Source organism: Ambystoma mexicanum, chromosome 2p (assembly GCF_040938575.1).
Source record: "Ambystoma mexicanum isolate Mex_15411 chromosome 2p, UKY_AmexF1_1, whole genome shotgun sequence".
Classification (NCBI taxonomy): Eukaryota; Metazoa; Chordata; class Amphibia; order Caudata; family Ambystomatidae; genus Ambystoma; species Ambystoma mexicanum.
In genome coordinates this window covers 196,854,165-196,878,893 of record NC_090923.1, presented here as the reverse complement: position 1 = coordinate 196,878,893, position 24,729 = coordinate 196,854,165, and the positions used below count along the sequence as shown (strand labels likewise).

Genomic DNA, 24,729 nt, shown 5'->3' with positions numbered 1-24,729 from the left:
AAGTCAGAAACTACTTTTGGTACGAAAGATGGTTTAACTTTAAGAACTACCTTGTCCTTGTAAAACATAGTATATGGGGGTTTATATGAGAGAGCCTGTAGTTCCCTAACCCTGCAGGCTGATGTTAAGGCTACAAGAAGGACAGTCTTTAGTGTTAGAAGCCTCAAGGGACAGGAGTGCAGAGGCTCAAATGGTATACAAGTTAGAAACTTAAGTACTAGATTTAAATCCCAAGTTGGGACATGAAACGGCGCTGGAGGGTATACATTAGTAAGCCCTTTCAGGAATTGAATGATCAATGACATTTTGAAGTAGGAAAGCTCTTCCAAGGAGCGCTTGAAAATGGACAGCGCAGCAAGATATCCTTTAATTGTTCTGATCCAGAGCCCCAGATTGGCTAGATGCAATAGGAAAGAGAGCACCATTGGGGTGCCACATTGAAAAGGGTCAGCATCCTTATCTTTGCACCAGTTACTGAATTTGTTCCAACGACACAAGGATTTTGTGGCTGGCCTTCTGGCCGAAAGCAAAATCTCCATTACGTCATCCGAAAGATCCCAATCCTTGTATCTCAACCTCTCAGAAACCATGCGTGAAGGTTAAGTGTCTAGACCTCTGGATGGACAACGCAACCTTCCTCTTGCGCGAGAAGATCCTCTCTTTGCGGAAGACGTATTGGAGGGCAGATGGACATGTCCAGAAGGTCCGGGTAACACGTCCTCCTGGCCCAATCCGGTGCAATTATGATCATGGTTTTCCTGAACTTTCTCACCCTCCCGATAACTTAAGTAATCATGGGGACTGAGTTCTGAGGGCCCACTGAAGGGATCTCATTCTCAATCTGGCCTCTGGCACCAGAAAGATGCAGGATGCCATGAGGCCGAGCAACCTCAGAAAATCGAAGGCCGGCAGATCCTGGGCATTCTGGAATTTGTTACCATCTGCAGAATGTGGAGAGGTCTCATCTCGGGAGGCGAGGCTTTGCCCGAGGAAGTGTCCAAAACTGCTCCGATAAACTGGAGCTTTTGGGATGGTATCATCTGGGACTTCTTGAAATTGAGGGAGAAGTCCAGTTTGTGAAGGAAGTGACAGGTGATCGACAGATGTTTTTGAGCTTGTTCGGGAGAAGGTACTCTGATCAACCAATCGTCCAGGTAGGGGTAGATGTGAATCCCCTCTCTCCTGAGACTCGTGCAACCACTGCCATCAGCTTGGTGAAAACCCTCGGGGTGGAGGTCAGCCCGAATGGCAGAACTCGAAACTGAAAGTGAGAACCGCCAACTGCGAACCTCAGGTACTTTCTGTGCTTGTGATGGATTGACACATGAAAGTGAGCATCCTGAAGGCCCATTGATAACAACCAGTCTTGGAGTTGGGGAGCCTGAAGGATCTGAGAAAGGGTTACCATCTTGAACTTGTCCTTCCTGAGGAACTTGTTCAAGTTTCTTAACTCCAAGATGGGTCTCAATCCTCCGTCCTTCTTTGGGATGAGAAAGTAAGGGGAGTACCAACCCTTGTTCCTCTCCGCTACAGGTACATGTTCTATTGCACCTTTCAGGGTTAAAATTCCCTGCAACAGGAGCGGGTCTGGAATTTTGGCAGAGTTGGCTCCCGTTGGATGGTCTCGAGGCCTTTTTAGGAAGGGAAGGCAGTAACCTTGAGCTACTGTTTCCAGTGCCCAAGCATCTGAAGTAATGCCCTGCCATTCTTTCAGATGCTGAGAGATTCTGCCTCCCACTGGGGTTTTGTGTGATAAGGCCTCAGAGTGATTTGGAGGCGGCTGCAGGAGCAGCTGGGGGCAAAGGTGCCGTTCCTGAGGATAGCTTTGCAGTGTTTCCTCGTCCACCACGAGTGACATTTCTTTTGCCTCTTTGAAAGGCCTGTCCTCTTCCTCTATCAAAAGAGGATTAGTACCGAAAAGGACGACCGCTCCAGGAAGATGAGCCCGAATAGGGTTTCTGAGGCTGTCACATGGAGGTGCTAAGAGATTTGGATGCTTCTTTTGAGGTCTGGAGTCTTTCTAGGTTTTCATCAGCCTTGCTACCAAACAGCCTCAAGCCATCAAAAGGCATGTTGAGAAGTCTGGCCTGCATGTCTCTTGCAAACCCCGACTTCCTCAACCACGCAAATCTGCGTAGCACTGTGCTTGTAGCCATGGACCTGCTGATACTTTCAGCAGTGTCCAGTCCAGACTAGAGACATTCCCCCATTGCCTCCTTTCCAAAATTCTCAAAGCCTTCCCTTTCCTCGCAATCCGGAATATGTTTTGCCACCGCCAAAATACAGTCCCACAGGGTATGTGTGAACCTGGCCAGGATACAGGTGACATTAGTTGACTTTAAAGCCATGCTACCCAAAGTAAAAACTTTACAGGCCCAAACATCTACCTTCTTATCCTCTCTATCCAGAGGGATAGACGGATATGCAGTCTGTCTTGAGGGAGTTGCAGCCTGAATAACCAGACTTTCTGGAGTGGGATGCCTGTTCAAATACTCAGGATCAGAAGTTGAAGTTCTATACTTCTTAGGAAAATTACTGTTTACTGCAGCAATGTTGTCAGGAGCTTCCCAGTTCTTTTCTACTGTTCTCTGAAGTGCCCTATGGAAGGGGAGAACTGGATCCTTCTGGGGGCCCCGATCTAGAATGTCCGTCATATCACCCTGATCAAAGGTGGGTGAGGCTCTATCCCAACCCATATATTCCACTACTCTATTCTTTAAACTCCTGTACCCTGAATCTGCATGTTCTGCAGGGTCAAGTCTCGCAAACTCTAGCTCAGGTGACGTATCAATGCCACTAGCAGAGTGAAGAGTCTCACACAGGTCTCTCATTTCTGATTCTGGATGTATTAGTTCCTTTGGAACCTGTCTAGTGCCATATTGCACTCCAAAAGGAGAAACCTCCTCATCTTCAGAACCACTTTCTTCAAATATCGAAGACATAGGGCCTCATTACGAGTCCGGTAGTAACCGAGGCTGTAAAACTGCCTGGTTACCGCCGGACTCGTATTACCATTCCGCCTCCTTGATTCCCGGAATTACCGGGGCATTACAACCCCAGTTTCCCGGGAATCACGGAGGCGGAATGGTGTTAATCCCAATTCCCATTGAGTCCCATGGGACTCAAAGGAAATGGGGATCATGGAAACACCGGCAGCATCTCGTAATGTCATACCTGGCGGGAACATCACCTCCCGCCTGCAGGATTTGTGATCGCCCGGCATGGAAACAACGGTGGCGGCGGGTTTACCACCACCGTTGTTTCCATACAGGGCGATTTGTAACGAGGCCCATAGACTTAAAAAAAGTCTCATTTTGGTAATGGAGTAAATCTCCTGTATTGTTCATGAGTTTTCATCGAGGGAATGGAAGGATAGGATCCTTCGATGGTATTGAAGGAATCTTCAACGACACCAATGGAGTCTTCGACGTTTAAGCTGTCGGCGCTGATGACGTCGACGAAGTCGCAGATGTTTTCGACGACTTCTGTTTTTTATGCGGTATCGGGGAAACACTCGACTCTCGAGGATTCCTCGACGACGACTCGAGTCTTACGAGTTTCACCCATAATACTGAGTTTTACCACAGTAGTTTCTGACTTCCATGTGTCGTCCGATGGAGCAAACGGGATCTGGCTCTTTTGAGGTTTCTTTGAGGGGGTCGATGCCGCATTCTCAAAGACCTCCATCATCTTTTTTCTAAAATCTTCCCACTGTCGTGGGGAATCCGACTTGACAGGAGCCACAGTTGCCAGTTTGATGATCTGAACCCAGGCACCAAAGACAAATGCGGTGAGGATCTGTTATCGACATCTTCGAACTGCAGTCAATACATTTTTTGAACCCCGTCTTGGGTGTAAAAGGGGTAGATGAAGACAACATTTTCTGAGGAAAATTTGGAAGCGTACCGTTCTCGAGAGCGAAGCAATCGGAAAAACGGAACTGAAGCCAAAGGGCGCTGCACAAGCTATTTATACTGACGGTGACGTTGACGCGGTACGGAGCCCGTCGAGGGACATCGACGCCAGCGCCCTCTGCCAACAAAATAAATTCCGAAGCAGCAAAGCTGGCGAATACGAATATCACAAGATGAGGAATATGTGGGAGGACACAATCCATTCGAAATAAAGTTCTAGTTTGGTTGCACCAGAAAGTGGGGAATGGGCTCATAACATCACATGACTTCAAATGTCTTTATAGGTTACAGATTGATGAATGGTGTTCCTCTGGCGACAGAGACTGTATTGGCGTGGGATGTGCTAAAGGCAATCTCCCCCACTTTCTAAGGATCTGCTACAAACCTGGCATTTGGCTCATCTAAATTGAGTATTGCGACTGATTAATTTCAGTATTTATAGTATACACAGATAACTCAGCTGAGGCTAGGGCTGCTCCCCTTACTTTGTTCCAGTTGTTTTGACAAACACACTTACCATTCTGGAAGTTAAATTGATTGTCCCATTGTGAACATAACCAATATATTTGTATTTATCTGCTCACTAGAAATAGTATAAATATGGAAGAGAGATACAACATTTTGTGTATATTTACATGCTAATCATGCTCTCGATTTATGCCATTCATCGTGACTCATGGTGCCAAAATATAGAAGATGAACTAACAAGGAAAATTGAAAATCATCACCAGGCTATTAAAAAGCAACAATGCTTGGTATTTTTCTGTATCTATCTGTCTCGGGAGTATAGCCTAGGGGCAACATGCTCACCTTGGAAGCAAGATGACACGGAGCAACACAGGTTCGATCCCCGGGTCCGCATTTAGAAAACTCTGGGTCTTAAGCGCGTTATAAATATCCTATCATATCATATCTTTATATCCTCAGATTGAAACAGGCCTTTTTGTCAATAAAAATGACCATCCCAAGTTTTCCTTTAAACAGGTCTCTGTGGTTGAGTTTTTAACATCGTTAAGAAGATGAAGCCAACTTGTTGTAAAGGGATATTTGCTCTGCAACCATCATTAAGGACTCTATAGATGCATTAACTCTCTGAATCACACAAATTGTGAATTCCTCCTTTTCTAGTATACCTGTGGGCTTGAAAGAGGCATGGATCATAGCATTACTTTAAACAAAATTATTTGACCCTTGCCTTGGCCAGTAACTGTTGTCCAATTACAAATGCTTCCTTTTTGGTAAAAGGGCTACACAGAATAGCCTATATTCAGCTGCAGGAGTTTCTTGAAACCAACAATCTAATTGGCCGGCAGCATTCTGGCTTCCGAGCCAATCATGATACCGAGACGGCACTATTAGATCTTAAGGCCAGTATATTTCTGGCATCATTGAGAATGGCCATTCTGCTTTATTGATGTTATTGTATCTCCCAGCAACCTTTGACTTGGTAGGTCACACCATGCAAGTCAGTAGGCTGGTTGAGATTGCTAATGCATCAAGTAGTGCAGTGGACTGGATCGAGTCCTTCCTCATCCATCATACGGTCAAGGTTTTTGTAAGCGACTTTAAAGCTTGCCCAGTTCTGTTGCCTTGTGGGATCCCAGAGGGCTTGTTTCTGTCACTGACATGGTATAACATCTACACCCGTCCTTTGTTTAACCTTTAGGGTGGTCTTGGTGTCAGTTATACCAATTATGATAACAATTCCCAGATCATCATTGAACTGTGATTGTGTCAGGGATTTGGAGGCTATTAATCAGATTTACTTGATGATACAATCATGGACGATTAATAAAGAGGTAGGGTATGACTGTAGGATAGGTGTGCTTGTGCCCTCGATACTGTTGTTTAGGCTGGCTGCATTGCCATCACTGGGTGGTATTACCCAACTACCCCAATTATTTGAATTTTAAGACTGTTTGGTGAACTGTGCACAGCCAATAAGGTCCAAATGTTAGTACTGAAATAATGTTAGTACTGAAATAATAGTCAATGATTGCTTGCTCGGTTACTTACTGGTAGTCAGTCCTGTCACTATGCTTTCCTCATTGAATCGAAAGTCACTGGGTTCAATCCCTGGCACCGTGTATGTGGTACCTTATTGGCTGGGTGCGGATCGACAAACACTGTCTTTAAATTCTACAATCACGTATGGCTGTCAATTCACTCACCATGAACAATAACAAGACGTAACTCTTGATCCTGGGGTCCAGTCCTCTGCTAAAAATGTCGGAGTCTTGTTTTAATCAGTTCTTGATTGTGGATTTTCACATATCAGTGGCCTCGTCTGTTAAAATGTTGGGAGTGTATCTGGACTCCAAACTTTCTATGCAGAAACATACACTTAACTTAAGGTCTACGTGTGCATATATTCTCAAATTGTTGAGACAGATTAGACCTGATCTATCTGAGAAAAATAGATCACTATTGGCCTGTGCCCTAGTAAATTCTAAATTTGATTAGAAATTCTAGATTTGACTCATGACTTGTACCTACTGCTTCTATTGTATTCAAGTTGTTTTATGTGAAGCGCTTTGGATTAAACCGCTATATAAAATTTCATAAAATACTAATACAAATAAATTGGATTATTGTAATAGTCTGTTTGCAGGCACCTCTATTACAAATCCACGAAAGCTTCAGGCTATTCAGAACGGTGCTGTGAGGACCATTCAGGGCATTGGCAGGATGGAGCATGTTGCCTCTGCCAGAGAGCCTCTTCATTGGCTTACAGTCAAGCAGAGAGAATGGGCCTCATCACGAGCTGGGCGGTAACGCCGGCGCTATTAGCGGCGGCGCTAATAGCCCTACCGCCAAACCCCATGGCGCTAGTAGCGCCGAATCACGGGTTTGGCGGAAGGGTTATTGCCCATTCCCCATTGGGCCCATTCGGGAATTCCTCATTCCCCATTGGGCCCAATGGGGAAAATTCACGTTATTACTGCCGGCGGATTTCCCGCTGGCGGTAATAGCGCTACCGAAAGTCGGCAAACTTGCCGCGTATTTCCCCCCAGCTCAGAGCTGAGGGGAAATCCTCCAAAGCCATGATCTGGCGGACCCTTAAATGCGGCAGTAATAGCGCTACCGCCGCATTTAAGGGTTACCGCCAGACTCCTGATGAGGTGTCTCATAAAATTCCCACTCTGACCTTTAAATGAAGGCCCTAATGGAGATAAACTCATTCAGCCACGTGTCCCACAGCAGAAATGTGGGGGTACAATATTTTATGCATGGGATTTGTGTGTTTGGAACAGTTTGCCAGTTTCAATACGTGCCATCCCTTGCTTCCCTGACTTTAAGAAAGCTGTTAAAAGTTATCTGTTTAAGAACATTAGTATGTGTTCCCTTGATAGGTAACCTTGTGTATTCCGGTTTTTGTAGCCATTTCTTTCATATGTTTTTTCTTTTTTTATTGTGCTCCCTGAGGCCTTTGAGGGTGTGCCGCTTAATAAGAATTAAATAATCATGTGTTAGTTTTATGATTTCAAACTTCAAACTTCACCCTTACGAGAAGAAGGCATATACTTAAATAACCAGTGAAACACTATTATGAATTTCATGCATATAGTAACAGACACTTAAAGGAATGGTTCGCCCAAAAAAGTTTATTTCAAAAAGAGATAGGCAATATTAAAAAAAACGATCAAAAATTGAAAAAGCAAGCACATGGGCGCATACATTTTGTGAAATGGCTGCCCGCCTGTGCTGGCTTTTGCGGCACTAATGAAGGAAAAGCCAGCCAGCTGTAGTAAACAAAAGCTACCCCTGGGTGGTTTTTCCTTCATTAGTGCCGGGCCTCGGAGGACACCTCGGAGGAGCCTGAGAAACTTACAAAGAAAAACCGCAGTGTTTTCAAACACAATAACGTTGTATTTATGTTTGCGGTCACTTCAAAAGCTACCGCAAACATAAATACAACGTTTTTAAAGCTGCGGTTTTATTTCTAAGTTTTCCGGGCTCCTCCAGCCCGGAAAACTAAGAAAAGAAACGCAGCTAGTGTTTATTTTTATTTAAAAAATAGCACTTACCGAGATGCAGCTGCAGCTTTTCTGCCTGTAGTCTCCGGTCCCCGTCCTCCGCGTACAGCACCAATGAAGGAAAAGCCACCCAGTGGTAGCTTTTGTTTACTACAGCTGGCTGGCTTTTCCTTCATTAGTGCTGCAAAAGCCAAAGCGAGCACAGCGGCTGGCATCCATTTCACAAAATGGATGCCCCCATGTGCTATCTTTGAGCTTGAATTGCTCAAAATTTTACATAGGGACTTCGAAAAAAAAAAATGCCAATCTTTTTTTTTTATATTGCCTACCTATTTTTGAAAATTTTTTGGGCGAACCATTCCTTTAAAATAACCACAGACTAGTTCCCATTTCACATAATTAGTCCAGCCCTAAGATGGTTTGGGGCCTTGTGCACTAAAATCACCAGCACCAAAGTTATTTTTCACAGGTAGATTTATTAAAAGATTTGGAAGATATCAGTGGTTATGGTAAAAAAGGTAAGTAAAGTTCAGACTTTTGCCCATGTTCTATCGAGAACAGGGATAAAGGAACAGGTATGTTAACTTACCCTTCTAACTCAGATTTCTCAATAGAAAACTGCTGAGGTTTCCGGAATCCATTGGGGACAGGGTTGTCTGTACTTGGTCTAGTCGATGGAGGCACCGGGATCACGGGTGCAGAGGTCATATTTGGTTGCAGTGCTTAGGAACTGGTTGAAGCCGCCTTACAGCTCACAATCCAAAGAAAAGAAGATCACTTCTGCAATGCAGGTTACTGCAGGACACCGCTAGGATGCGAAGATGGATTGCAACAGTAGTCACCATGGTCAGGCAGCAATGGGCGATCTTCTAGGGACTAACAATAGAGCAGGTGCAGCATGATGTCCGTTGATGCAAGAAGGCTGAGAATGCAGAAGCAGGTGTCTTGTTATACAAGTTGAAGAGCTTCCAGGTTCCAAAGATGCATTTGGAACAGAGACAGCTGAAGCAAGATAGCCCGCAAACTGATCAGTCTATCGGTTGTTACTGGGAACTTTTGAAGGCTCAGAAGGCATGGACACTCGAGCAGGTCTTAAGACTGATTGTACCCACTGGACCAGGAGTCAAAGCACCAAGGAAGGTCTTCTTGAGATCAGGCAGAGGAGCAGGGCTTCACTGGGACTCCACTGGAGTTCATGCCAGAAAGATGCAGGGTTCATCTTTGGGTCATCGATATGCTGCTCTTCTTTGTAGAGGACTTGGCTCCAACAATCTGTTCAATGGCAGCAGGAGCCCTTCTTTCACCCAACATTTGGGAATGGAGCATGACCAGTGGTAAGGATCTGCACCATTCAAACAGGAAGCGGCAATCCAATCCTGGATAGCCAATGGCCGCATTTGACCGACTAGACAGTCCCAGCCGCCACATCTGTGCTTATACACAAACCGCCCCATTTATCCGCGAAAGCAGCAGCTTTTACCGGTAAAGTTCATCCCATATATGGCATTTCCTGAAGTAAGAAGGCAGGAAGAAGGCCAAACAACAACATAGCCAAAAGACAAGCAGCAAAAACCTCATGGCAGAGCCATTTAAGGGTGCTAGCCATCCTTAGTAGCCCTTTGTGGTAAATGCAAAAGTGCATGAGTAAAATTACAAAAACATGGTAGAAAAATATCGGCTGCCACCAGCTCATCTCAGGCACATTGCAAAAGTAACCAAAAAGCCATTACAGAAAAAGGTATACGGATACAAACGATCCTAACCACACTTCACTTCAAAGTGATGTGTGAAATTGTAATGATAGAAGAAATTCATAGAAACATAGTCTCTCAGTACTGATAGTCTTACGGACTGATCAGTTTCCCCACAGGAATGAGCAAAAGGGCAGGGAAGTAAAGCAGAAGCCTTTACTAACCTCTAGACAGGTTTCAAGAGGTAGCAAACATAAAGGGTGTCTTATAGAAATCTATAGGAGGAAAGAAGCAAAAAAGAACATCTTTCCTAACGCAAACACAGGCAGCTCAGGGTCTAATATTGTTATGGTGTGATTGTAAAGCTGTGAGGAAGGTCTGGGGCACTCAGGTGTCTTGTGTTTCCCGGTTGGAAGATCCAAACCATTCCTTAAAAGGTTTTTGTGAACTAATCCACATGGGCCAATGGAAATTATTCTTCTGTATTCAATTAATATAATTACTGGCTTAAAGTAAGCATATGTATAACAATCACTGCAAAATTTAAAGAGCAGCAAAAAAGAGGGCACCAGGAGGCACATAGAAAGAAGCTATGCATGAAAGAAAGCGACTATTGGCACAGTACTGAGCATGCAGAAGAATTTAAGATCACATGGTGTAGGCAACGCTGGTAGTAGAGAGTTGTAGATGTTTTAATTCAGTTAAAAATAGAAATAATGCATACCATCTAATTGGTTTGTCACTAGCGCATTAAAAAGGCCTCTAAGATGTTTGCCATCTTGGCAATAATGCTGTATGGAGTCATTCTAATTGGCCAGGTTGGAGTTTCCTACTGAATCAGATTTTCGATATTTGGAACTGAAACCAACAGTGATAAACGCACATGTGAGATTTCATCATCACCAAGCAGACAGATCCATTATCATACCTGGATGTCCAGGGAAGTCCGCACCAAGCAACGGATTAGTAGATCCATAGATTGGATCAGCAGCATTCCTATGGGTAAAGCAAAAGATATTTTAAGACAGAAACATACTATAAATGGATTCAGAGATGTTCAGTATTTAAAACACATCTAGGAGACTTCAGCACTTCCAATGATCAACATGTACAGGTGTAGTATGCAAAGCATTGGACCATGACTGCTAGCCGTTCCACTCTGATAGGTACAGTACTTTCTGGAAAATCAAAGGCACCGTTTTCTCACACACTTTCCTTCTGCGTCCAAATTAAATACTAGCTAATACACTTCATTAGGGGTGATGGGCACAGCCTATATTTTAATCTCAACATGCAAAGCTAGCTACTTTCGAGCCAACCGTGCATTTGTCATTCAGTGAGTCCTAAGTAAATTGGTGCGTGTTGGGCATGCAGTGAACTAAATGAGTGAAAAGGAAATTTTACCCATCTGCACCTTAAACTATAGCACAAAAGGATATAATGTATAGGGCATGATACTTTAATACACCATCATCAGGAAAGTTCTACAGGGTTTAGAGAGCTGCAAAAAACCTCCAGCCAGAAAAGGATATAAAAACAGGATGCATTGTCATTTAATGTGGACACTCAGAGAAAAAGGCTTGTCACAGAAACAAAAATGGATCCTAAATCTCTCTATCGCATGACAAATCCTTTTGGGTTGCCATGCATACAATTGAACCATTATTTTGAAATATTCAACCCTGGCAGATGTGTACGTGGCTGCTTTCTATGGAGCAAGGTACATTCAGCATCATATTAGTACTCCACTAGATGCATACTATATCCATGTAAAGGTATTTACCAACATGCAGGCCTCGAAAAAGCTTCATTGAAAACATTGTGAGACATAGAAGCATTACCAGTAAAGCTAGTGTGCCTTTTGTAAATTATCCTCCACTTGCACATGTTGGAACACAATTTACTGTAGACCATAGAGAGTACAAGATACCCCACTCATGGAGGACTATTGGGTGAGGGTAATAGGAGGGTTATGAGGCATTTAGTGGATGAGATTAGAGTTTGCAGTAGCTGGTTGGCTCGAGATAGGGTTAGACTGTATCTAAATATTTGTATTTGAGTTAGGGTTGGGCTAAATGATCCGATACACAATGGGCTGTCAGCCGAGCACAGGATAGGGTTAGAGTGAATTTAATCTTATAATTTATGATAGTCTATCATCTAAAATGAATTCCCTTTTGCAAACTCCAAACATGTTGGAAGTAATGCATCATGCCTTCACTCCTAAACATGTTGGAGGAAAAGTATTAGATTTAAATATGGCTAACGCTACAATATTACAGAGTTGTACACTGCTAGGAAATGGCCATCGTTTCTCTTGGGTTTTAGAGAAACTGAAGGAATCAATCCTCATGTCTACATAGCTCTAGGATCAGTCTCAGCAAATTCATGTGTAGAAAACTATCTTAATATGATGATGAAATCTTTTGACGTTGTTACTCCTTAAAAATCCCAGAAGATGAAACAAAAACCTTGCATGGCACACAGAGTTTAAATGAAAACAAATGTGCTATTCACAAATTGCAAAAGTAATGGGTAATTGGGAAATGCATGCCAAATCGGGAAGACATTGATTAAAATTGCAAAAAACTGAAACGTCGTCCTGCCTTATTTCTTTAGCAGAAAACTATAAATCTCTCTGATGTGGTCAAGAAATGCATTAACGCAACTAAAACTGCAATATTAAAAGCTCCCAGTGAGATCTGCGAGTAGGTCCTTCACTTTTTAACTTACTGGTGTAGAATTTGAGGATGTTCTATTTCCTATTAATGATAACTACAATTGCGAACATAAATTCAATTTAGGAGAACTTTTCATTACTTATCGCCACTCATTTCTCATTACAGTTCCTTCTTTAGGACCGACATACTACTCGAAAGACTACATTCCCGCTAAAAGTATGATGGGTTTGTCAGCTTCCTTATTCAGAATACTTGTTTCAGTTTAGTGTCTTCTAAAAGAAGGCTTAACACCAGGTATCAACCAGGTATGAATGAAAACAATTTGCATACGTCTTTTGAGGCTCAACATGGGTAACCTATCTGCCCCTTCCCCAGGGGAGGGGCTGTGTGTGCTGTGGCTGCAACAGCCAGCCACTCCACCGGCCCTCGTCTCTAAAGCAGTTGCCCCTTCTCCCCAACCCCTCACTTCAGATACCATACCAGAGGACAAAGCATGCGAGATGGATTTGGTCATCTTTTTTGGCTTTATTTACAGCTTATATGCTTTATCACGGTGGATTCTTGATATATAAAGCCATACATCATACCATTTTTATTGTCAGGAATGAACAAATAAAAGAGCCCATATGTCAAAGGTGTGTGGCCATGTTTCATTGTCCTTAGCACTTCCCCAGATTTCTTAGGTTCTCTCTATGGTGCAGTACTTCAAAGGAAAGTTGACCTTGGCTCCACTTTGGTTTCTCGCTCCCCACAATAAACCTGTATCAGTCGGTCCAGAGCCTGCTGTTGAAGCAGTTGACCTTGGAGCCTATGGAGCTGCATTGTCACCCTCAGAATCCGACGGGTGCCACCTATATTGCTGCCAGTGTCTGTGTTTAGCAGGCTTCCGTCCTCAATGCCCAGCCCCAAGCCCCATCCCAATCGTTTGCCTCTCCCAGATCTGTGCCCCATCATCAGAAGGCCATTAACCATCTCTGCTATGGACAATATGTTTGGTTTTCAAACCCCATGCAATGCATACGTTTCTCAAAACTGCATGGGCTTCAAGGCCTGCCACATTCTTGGATTCAGGTTTATAAATTCCACCATACATAAATTGATGCAAAATAATGTTTCTGACAAATTATCAATGCTATAACAAGACACATTTACAAAAGCATGAATCATGTCGCTAAAAACTATATAGGGCAATTTTCAGTCAGGACATTGGAGGGCGGTCTGGTGTGAAGAAAATTGTCATACAGACTGGTGGAACAAAAGAACTTCATCATAACATACAAGTTCTAGTCCACATGTATAGTATGTTCTTCATCAGCGAGTGGCAAGGGCTTCCTGCCTGGTACTGCAGAGCACAAATGTGCATTATCAGTGAGGTCTGGGAAAGTAACCAACCCCCTCCCATTTCACATTTGATGCATCCAGGGATTTATTTAAGAACCTTTTAGATAAGTTGAAGTCCAGAAAAAGCTGAACAAAAATCCAAAATTTATGAGCAAGAAAGTCAGTTCATAGGTTGCAAAGTGTTTAAAACGTGGCTCTCACTTCAGAAACTTTAGAGCTATTAAAAAAACATGCTGTATTTCCATTGTCCTTAAACTTCCCCCAGAGTCCTTCCAACCATTCCCTGTGGCCAGAAGTGTAGTTTTACATATCCAATTGCTTACCTTTTATGCAACAATTGATTTTCATTTTTTGTCAAGCAATGCGTTTACTCCCAAAGTTTTAAGCACCACTTTAGATTGACTTCCAAAAAGTTGAATGACTTACTACGTGTGCTGTGTAACAGGAGCTACTTTGTTGGATTAATTCCCTCCTGAGTTCATCTATGCCTGACTTGTTCTCTTGTCACCAGCCAGTAAGTATGTGACTGTCTAGCTCTCTGGCTGACTCCACGGACCTTCAACAGATCATACTCTTCCCCCATGCATAGCAAAGGCCACACACTCAACCTCATCTTTACCACCTTGTCATCTTTACCTCCATCTTTACACTGCTCTTGTGCTCACATTCCCTCCTCGTCGACTGGACCAATCACAATGTAATCCCCTTTCTCATATCACAAGCAAAGCTGTCCCAGAAAGGCAAGGCAACACAATTGCACACCGCTGTTTCAAGAGTTTCCTGATAGACTCACAGGAGGCATCCTTTGCAACGTACCGAATCGCAGGGAATGCCTCAACCCTTATGGATGCATTCAACCACTACACAAAAGAACTAGTGAATGTCCATGTGCTTCTATGGTCTAGTCATGCCAAAGTCAAACAGTGCACACTCAGGTAAATACCTGAGCTTGCTGCCAACCGATGCTCAGTCAGATCAATTGAATAAAGGTGGCAAAAGGACTGCAACCATAAGCATCCCTCAAATCACTGCACACCCATTGCAGGAACATGATTTCCGGGGCTATGTCGGCTTGCTACACCACCACCACTGAGGCAGCCTCTAGCAATAGCACAGCCTTATTCGAAGTAGTCAAGCACGGTGTCTGGTCAAAGGATCGAATACAAAGGGTCGAATGGTCAAAGGATCAACACCAAATGATCGAAAACCAAAGGATCACATTTTTTTTTAAATTATATTTTTTTGGGGGGTTTTCATTTAGTGAAAAAAAGTGTTTTTTACCACAAAAACGGTGGTTCGGGGGGGAATCCCCCCAAAAAAAAAAAATGTTAAAAAAAAATAAAAATTCGATCCTTTGGTTTTTGGTGTCGATCCTTTGACCATTCGACTCTTTGCTTGTCGATCCTTTGACCTACAACCATCAAGCACTGCATCAAGTCCAAATAGGTGCTCTGGGTGCAAGCTTCAAATGCAGTAGAATCAATACCTTCTTCAGTAACAGAATTGATAGGATCAGGGGTCTCATTGATGCGTAATTTTTAGAACAAGCCCAGCTCTCTATCCTCCCACGTTAAATGCCGACCTGGACCGACTTCAAACTCATCTCCCTTTAAGGATCTTTCAGGCATGCTCACTACCATTAAACCTGCTGCTTACATGGATGATTGCCTCCCGGCTTTCCTCAATAAACAACCCATCAGCCAAGCTCTCAATGCACTCATTGGTACAGGCATCGAAATTAGGATTGAATAATCAGGAGATAAAAGCAGCTCCTGGGTATCCACCATCAAATGTAACTTCCACATAAGATGCACACATCATTTTGTCCATTATGTATGACCCCTTTTGCTTTAAATGGTGTGTAGATGCTTCCTGATGTTAGTTTTTAGATTGTCCCAAATGCATACAGGTAAATTCACATAGGTGTGTTGGTTTGGCATCAGTTAGCCCTGGGAGGCAACAGTAGCTCATGTTAGCTGTTTCTGTCGAGCTAACCAGGCTCTTCTATGCTACATTCAGGAGCTAAATAGCTCCCAGCTCCCCTCAATTTCAAACCCTGTTAGTATCTCGAATATCTCCTTCAGTGAAGGTGTATTCCAATGCACACTGAAGATAGAACTCATACAACTCATTCTGAAAAGGTCTACGCTTGCCCCAGAGGGTCTAGCCAAATACCGTCCGGTCAAGTCAGGATCTGTTCCAGGCGAGTCCTTTAGGTCATGTGTAGGTTGAGCTGTCTGCACGCTAAGGCTCAGTTTATTGTGACCGCAACAATAACGTACAATAGTTTTTTGCTCCTTATCTGAACCAGTCAAGCAGTGCGCTAGCTATATTTCTTCATGAAATACATACTCGCATTTATTCATTTTACTTGAATTCTTTTATTTGTTGGATTACAAAACATACCACACATCACATTCAGTTTTGTCAATTGGTCTCAGAGTGCATTGATAAGTTTTTGTTCCTCTTTTAGTTGTTTGTCCTTAATACCATTAATCAATTGGATTTTCATTGATTGGTTATTCTCTCAGGTTCTAGTTCAATGATATGTTTTTTCTTTTAGTTGTTAATCTTTAGACACGTGTTTCTCCATGGATATATCTCCATGGTTCCACAAGAGAGAAACTGTCAAGGAAAAGCATCCATTTTTTCACATTTGCTGTTACACATGCATGTTATATCTAATTATATATTGTCAGTAGTGTTGCAGATCTTTATGCACTTACCCTGTTCAGTTGTTTTAAATTATGGTCTTATGATTTCCTTCTATCCGCTTTGTGCTCTGGCACTAGTTAGATTACTCCTTCTTATGATCAGGTAGTTTCCTATAAGTAAATGTGTGGCCATGAGTTCAGTTGTCATTATATTCTTTTCTTGGTTAGACATGTAAATGTCATTATTTTTAGAGAGGACAGGATGGTGAGGTCTATTAGTTTCGATGACAATAGTCGGTAGTTGTTTAACTCAATGCCAGTTCAAAGTGAATTCTATATATTTTCACAATAAATCATAGTGTAGTTCATGGCAGGTCCAAACCAGTTAACTGCAGTAATGGTAAAGAAAAATATTTGATCACTAGTTTATTTGTCATTTTTGGCTCTATTTCCATTTACTCCAAATAGTTTTGCAGATTTCAAAGAGTATGCCCCATTACCAGTAGGTTATAGGGCACATTTTACCCAAAGAAAAGGTAAAATAAAAGTTAAAGAGAACGTGTTAGATTTTGCTGCAAAACATCCCTGTTTCCTTACTTTTGTTCTTGTATTTCTCCAGGATGCGATTGTCCTCAGCGTCCTTCCTGCGCTGAGTACAACCCGAATCTGTTTCCTTTTTATTCACGGCAAAAAAGCAGCGGAATTGGGGGGGGGGGCGCTGATGAGCAGCCGACAAAATGGCTGCCTAGCTTAATTGCTCCGTGCACTGCCGCACTTCATCTGTTAGCATCTGCGGCAATCTACATCATCCTGCATTTGCACCAGTCCCCCTGCACAGCTATTATACTGGGCTACCTGCGTGTGCAATCTGGGCCGAAATCGGTGCCCTGGAGCCGTGTCTCGGGCCATCCTGCCTTCCCCCTGGGCCTAGCCGGCCCTGCCATTGCTGTTTGCTGCCGAGGGGACGTGCGGCGGGCTGCTGGGAGACGCCCCCTATATGGACAGTGACTTTTGCCGTGCTGCTCACGTCGGAGCTGGGGCCGGGCGCATCCCGCTGCTGCCTACCAGCTGCTTCGCTCGCCTGCCTGCCTGGGGCCTGCGTCCCGCACTGAGTGCCGTCCTGGGCCGGAGCGGCTCGCGCTTCTGCGGCGCCCGGAGCTTCTTGCTCTGGGCGGTATCGGACAGCTGTGCGCCCGCGGGCCCACTCTGGTTTGTGGCGCCCCGCCTTCCTGCTCGCCTGCCCCTGATCGCTCCTTCCCCCTGGTGAGCGCGCATCCGAGCCCTGGTAGAGGCTGCGCTCGCGGAGGAGGGACCCTGTGGGCCGTCCATGCTCGTGCGGCCGGCCGGGCCCAGCACACATCAGGTGAGGAGTTTGTGAGGGGGTGGGCACACGGAGGGACTTCGCCGCCCCCCCGCACTACATCTTCGCCTCCCTACGGCATCTGGCCCCGGTGTCCTTCAGGCCCTGTACACTCCCACTCACGTTGTGCCGTGTCTGCTGCAACAACGGACTAGAGTCAGCTGGACTGCTGTCTTTCCTGGCCTGCCAGCACTGGCCGTCTGACATACTCACCACCACTACTGGCAACCTACACTCGTGGAGCTGTGAGGCCCCATTAACTACTGCATTGACAGCACTCTTCTTCACTTCGAGATAACCCTCTAAGCATTAATTTCCTGCCTCACCATTTGCAACTTACCTGTGGCACTTGAAAGATCAGTGGTCCATTCTTACTTTCATCTCCCTGCGCCACACATCCACTCTGCCGCCTGACACCTCACCCCTGCAGCAAGAGAAGCATTCTTGCATGATGTCGAACAGATCCAGGAATGTAAATAAGTCTGGCGCAATGGACAAATTTCCCAAGGCGACCCCGAGGCTGGATGCAGCCCAAACATCTGACGAGCAGGCGGACGAGGCAGTCCCTGCTGAGACATCAACCTCGGAGTTAACTGTAATGATGGAGTCCATGGCCAGAAATTTTGCGTCCTTCCATGAGAAATTGGATGACATCAATGGAAATGTCGCATCCCTCAAAGCCAAACTGGATCATCATGGCTCGAGAGATACTGAGGCTGAGACCAGGATAGGCGCTAGCGAAGACAGCATAGCCATGCTGCAAGACACGGTGACCACACTGGCGCAGGACATGAAGTCAGTCAAAGCCAAATGTGACGATCTCAAATCTAGATCTTGCAGAAATAATATACGCATTATTGGTGTTCCCGAAAATGCGCTCAAGGGCCGGATCGAACTGGCAACTGAAGATCTTCTGAAGGAACTTCTGGGCAATCCCGTCCTATCCCCCTTGTTCACCGTCGAGAGAGCTCATAGAGCACTCGACCCACGCCCCAAACCGGGGGACTTCCCGCGGCCCATCATCGCGAAAATTCTAAGCTTCAGAGACCGAGACCAGAACCTCCGGCTGGCGCGAGAGAAGGGTGAGTTTAGACTGGAGTCGCAGGTGATCAGGATATTCCTGGACTTTTCTACTGGAGTGCAGCAGGAACGCCGCCAATTTCTGGGGGTCAAACAATTGCTCAGAGAAAGGAATATTCCTTACACCATACTGTTCCCGGCACGTTTATTTTTTCACGGTACCTGCAGAGGCTTTAAAATTCATAGAGGCACATATCCCCTTGCATGCCCCTGCTGACGACCACATGGACAATGATTGAGCTCCTCTCTCCCCTCGTACTTTGAATCTTCTGCTCACATGGTGACCGGACGTCAGTTTTTCACTGGCATCCAACCAGCGGCCGGGCTCAGCTACGCCACGCACCTCGCCTCCCTGATCCTGTTGTTCATACCGCATAAACCCCCTGGGGTGCTGGCTGCTGGGTTTACGCTGCATTGGCCCATACCCCTGAGTATCCCTATAGTTCACTAACTGCCAAGCTCTACTGCCTTGTGTTCCACGTCTTCCAGGTGCCCTGCTTACTTGCGTACTGAGAGTCTGTCCGAACATTGGCCTCACTCTCACCTGACTTTTCTGCCTTGATTGCCTTGCTACACGGCCTTGACTATGCAAATGTCGCTTACCTCATCTGGAACACACACTGCTTTATCTGCGCAATGCTGAATTGTTTACCCTGATCATATCTTTGTTTATCTGTGTTTAAACTGCTACACTCTAATTCCGTACTTAGATCCCTGCTCTCCACCTAGAAATGCAGGGACATGCACTAAATGACCGCAGACACTGCTTTACTGTTTTGTAACAGAACCATTTGGTTCTAGGCGTGCTGGTGCACGGCAATGGCGCACCCCAATGCGATTGCACTGTTCTTTGATACACCTTTGTTATGGGTAAGCCCCAGTTGGGCTTTCATACAGGTTGAGCCATGTTGGTGGCGGCTCAGCCGTGTACAGTTAAGGGTGGATGACGGTTACACTGCTACTTTTGGGCTAGTGGTGAGGGAGGTGGGAGGGTATGGGGTGTTACTAAAAATTGGCACACAAGGTTGCACGGCATACGTACTGAATGGCCACGAGCTCATCCTCAACTTCAATGCTGGGAGCTCACATTATCGCTGGATCTGGGACGTTCACTAAACATATATTATGGGATTAGATTTTTGTTATTGAAATGTCTACCAACATAATGTCCTGGAACGTCCTGTGTATAGGTGCGTTACAAATGCCATATCATATCATAACGTCCGGGGATTAAGCAACCACACCAAAGCCCGCAAGATTATGGCCCATGCTAATAGGCATAGCTGTAAAATACTGTATTTACAAGAAACACACTCTCAAGGATATATGCCAAGGACAATGGCCCCAGCATTGGGCCCCGCTAGATACTTCACTTCCTTTTCTACCCAATCCAGGGGCGTCCTCACGATGGTCCATAAAACTATTAAATTTGTGCTTCACAAAAGCTACATAGACCCTGAGGGACGCTATGTTATATTGCACTGCATGCTGGTCAATAGGGAATATCTACTTGTTAACACCTACTGCCCCAATTTTGACTCCCCCGAGTTTTTTGACACTGTATCCACCATACTGTTGGGCTACGTTGGAGTTCAGGTTATATGGGGGGGGAGATTTGAATGTTATCCTGGACAATGTCCTGGACCGAACTGGTACTGCTTCCCGAGCCTTGTCCAGTGCGGCGTGTAGGTTACATGGCCACATCAAGGCACTCAATATCTGTGATGTTTGGAGAGTGCTACACCCCCAGCAGTGAGAGTATACTTACTACTCATCTGTGCATGACAGCTCATCCAGGATAGACCTGTTCTTGGTGTCGAGCGAGATCATGGGCAGGGTGGAGGAGTCCCGGATCCTACCCCGCACACTGTCAGACCATTCCCCAATTACACTAGCTATGGGGCTGGGAATAACTATTCCGACATTCAGCACCTGGCGCTTTAAATCTGAGGCCCTCAAGGATATTGTGTTTAAGGCTGAAATACTGGCTGACATCGAATCCTTTTTTGAACACAATTCCCTTCAGGACACGTCAGCTGCGATCAGGTGGGACGCCGTCAAGGTGTTTATTAGGGGAATGTCCATCTCCCGCGAGGCTGGGGTGCTGAAAGCAATCAGGGCCGCCGTCGGTCACTCTGAAGCCAAACTGAAGCAACTGGAGCTGTAGAGCTCCACTGGTGCTGATCCCGCCATACTCGCCCAAATTAGTGATGAACTCCAGTCGTACAATACACTTGCTACCAATGAGGTCCAGTACTTCAGCCGCCCAGAGGCCGCCAGGAAATACGGTGAGGGTGACAGACCAGGGAAAACATTAGCGGCACTTGTGAGAAGAGCATCTGGCCGGACCCAGATTGCTTCTATCAAAGACGAGCACGGCGATGCACAGTGGGCGGACCAACAAATACTAATATATTCACTGAGTTTTACAAATCCCTTTACTCCCAGCCTGCTGAGCACACCGAACAACACATGCGCAAGCTTCTTGATCGGATCTCCACCACAGAAATGTCCCCCTCTACACGGGACCAGTTTGACTCCCCAATAACATTAGACGAAATCGTAACGGCCATCTCAGATCTGCCCAAAGGTAAAGCGCCAAGCCCTGACGGGCTCACCAACGAAATCTACCAGGAACACATCGCCATCTTAGCCCCCAGATTACTCGAGGTGTGGGACGAATCATTCCGAGTCTCTATCCTTCCCCCCTCCATGCGTGAGGCTGTCATCACGGTTCTGCTCAAGCCTGGTAAACCCGACTATGAATGTGGGTCCTATAGACCTCTCTCCCTCATGAATCTTGATACAAAAATCTTCGCTAAAATCATAGCGAATCGCTTCCTGCCCATTATGACATACTTAGTCCATGAGGACCAGGCAGGTTTCGTCCCAGGAAGATCCACCTCCCACAATATTAGAAGATTGTTTAAGGGATGTCCCGTATTGACCAGGATGTGCAGGCTGTGGCGGTCACGCTGGACGCCCAGAAGGCCTTCGATATGGTCTCTTGGAGATATATTGGGTTGGTACTGGAGACAATGGGCGTTGGCCCAAACATGATTAGGTTCATTAAACTTCTATATACCTCACCTGTGGCGCTAGTAAGAGCTAATTCATTGACATCCGATCTCTTCACACTCTTTAGGGGTACTCGACAAGGATGCCCCTTCTCCCCGATCCTGTTTGCCCTAGCAATAGAGCCGATGGCGGATCATGTCCGTGCACGCCACGCCCGCAAGGGAATTAGACTGAAAGATAATCCCGAAATCATATCCCTATATGCGGACGACGTACATCAGAGACCCTGCAACCCATCTTGACCCTATACTGAGAGACATCACTCGCATCAGCACCCACTCCGGGTTCACAATTAACTACTCAAAATCTGAGATCTTCCCGTTCACTAAATCTACCCAACAACCTGCCACCGAATACCCTCTTCGCTGGTCCCCGGACGGTGTCAGATATTTGGGCGCTCGGATATCCCTTACCAAATCCACCTTGCTTACTGATAACTACTCTGTGGTGGCACAAATAGTTGAGTCTAAAATCTCACTGTGGCATACTCTTCCATTATCCATGGCTGGTCGGCTGTCCCTCATTAAAATGATACTACTTTCTAAGCTGCTTCACACTTTCAGCACCCGTATGGCCTGGGAGGGAATACTTAGTCAAACTACATACACTATGTGCACAGTTCCTATGGCACTCTGGCGCGGTCCGCAAGAAGTGGACTGACATGGCGCTTCCATACAAACAAGGGGGACTCACGGCTCCGGATCTATCATATTACTGGATCGCGGCCCAAGCCCAGCATGCCACTCATTGGTACCCCGGCTCCCCGGCGCGTCTGCATGTTAAATTGGAAAGACTGGCAGCCGCTGGCACCAACATAATGTCCCTTATACTGCACCCGACTCTCCTATTGATCCCATTGCCACGAACCTTCATGTCTGGTCACGCCTGCTATACCCGACAGCAGAATCCTCCCCATACTACAAATGGCTCCCGGTGTGGGCCTTCCCCGGTCTGGAACCTACGCATGACACCGCTCTGGCCCGATATTGGGGGGCGCTGGGATACCAGGCATTATCTGACTTCTACCCCGAAGGCAGGTTCATCAACCCCCAAACATGGAAACAAGGGCATACCGGATCCGCTCTAGAGACCCTCCAATATTACCGACTCCGGGCCGCATTTCGCACTAAATGGCCGTCCTTTCCAGATGAGCCCCCAGATAATCCAGTTATCGCATACATTGCTAACTATGGCGGCGCCCGGGGAGTCATCTCCTCATTATATAAGATCATGCAGGACACTACCCCGATACAATCTCTTAGGGCGCGCGATGGGTGGGCTGCTGAACTGGGCCTAGAAATATCCGATGAGGTCTGGGGGGAAATGTGCCAACACACCAAGAAGGTCTCCCTTAATTTCCGCTACCGCGCTATGCAATATAAACTCCTAAACAGGCTATATTATACTCCGCACAGGAAACTCGAGGTTCAACCACACCACACTCCACTCCTGCCCCCGTTGCGGGGCGGAAGAAGCCGATCACTTACATATGTTCTGGGCCTGCAATAAACTGTTTGAATTCTGGGAAAGCGTTTTAGAAACACTCACTACAATCACCGAAACTGCGGTTGATCCCGATCCTTTAGCAGTTCTATTTGGTGCCTGGAGAACAGATGACACTAGACGTTTGGCTAAATTCTTGACCATAAGCTGCATGATTGTTAAAAATGCATACTCCAGAATTGGAAAAGCTCTTCCCCACCGGCCCATCAGAAATGGCTGTGCTTGCTCACTTGGTCGCGAAACTGTGAGGAGGAATACCTAGCCATGCTTCCGACCCAATCTCGTCCCAAGAACATATGGGTTGAATTCAACACTTATCTTAACAATCAAAGTGAGGGTACACCTGGGTCTGGCCTATCCCCTGCCCCATCAGGGCCTACTTCTACACCATGATCTTTAGTATCCTCTCCTCACATGTGACGATGTACGGACATTGTTGTGACTAATGTGCTATGATTGTTGTACTGCTCCAGAATTATTTTTTTTTTTTGTTATATACAATTGTTGCCATGATGTATGTGCTCACTGCAAACCTCTGCCACCAAAAATAAAAGTTTTTTAAAAAAAAAGCAGCGGAATTGATGTCACTGCGCACGTTTGCGTGATGACGTCATCACATTTCAGCATGCTGCGGCCATGTTTGAGTGTCGCCAGTCATGGGTTACATTTGCATCAATGCTAAATGCTAGTTAAACTATTTGTAACCGTATAATGCGGCCTCCTCAAGGTCTTACATCTAAAAAGAAGTGCTCGTATTATTTAAGAAAAAACATTTGCTTGGACAAAGCATTTATTTGTAATGCTCATTATCCGTAGATTGCTTCTTATTGCAGGAGTAGTTCGCTCTATTCTACATCAGTCACGCTTCCTTTGGAGGTTGTTTTACACTCAGTGATACTTCTCTAAATAAGATTCATTATGTAATGGAGAATAGTAATTTATCTCTATGCTGGATTTTTTATTCTCGACATATATTTTTTAGAGATATTTCGGTCTATGGTTACCTGGGTTACTAATTTTGGGAAATACTATTTAGAAATCAACAAATACCATCTAGGTTATTCGGTAGATTTGTTAATAGAATGCACTGTCTGCGATGTCTTAGTTGTAAGGAAAAGAGCATTGGGTATTTAGAAAATTATAAAGTTACATGCAGGCATGCATCACATTGTTTAACATAAATTTTCCTAAATAGCTAAATAAGTACCTAAGTCAACAATCAATTTGCAGATGGCAACAATGTTTTAAATGAAGATGTCAGTATTGCTTATTTTAAAGCCAATACGCCATTTCATGTTCCGAATTAAGGCCAGATGCACAGGTGCCCATATTGCATATCCATTCTGACACCTTCCTTCTTAGTAGGAATTCTCTATTACCACCTCTCGGTGGCAAGTCCACTTTTTCCAATCCAAGGTGTCTGATTTTATACATATCTTGTTCTGTGTGT

At 45.1% G+C, this 24,729-nt stretch overlaps 1 protein-coding gene across 2 annotated transcripts in view; it reads right to left on the bottom strand.

Moving 5' to 3' along the window:
• The window catches only part of LOC138566338 (protein SSUH2 homolog), a 267,097-nt gene that overhangs the window by 48,825 nt on the left and 193,543 nt on the right, over positions 1-24,729 (bottom strand). For both annotated transcript variants that reach the window (XM_069643480.1, XM_069643479.1), the window contains exon 2: positions 10,511-10,578. In XM_069643480.1, coding sequence (XP_069499581.1) covers positions 10,511-10,578 — 68 coding nt within the window. The remainder of the gene's footprint in view (positions 1-10,510; positions 10,579-24,729) is intronic.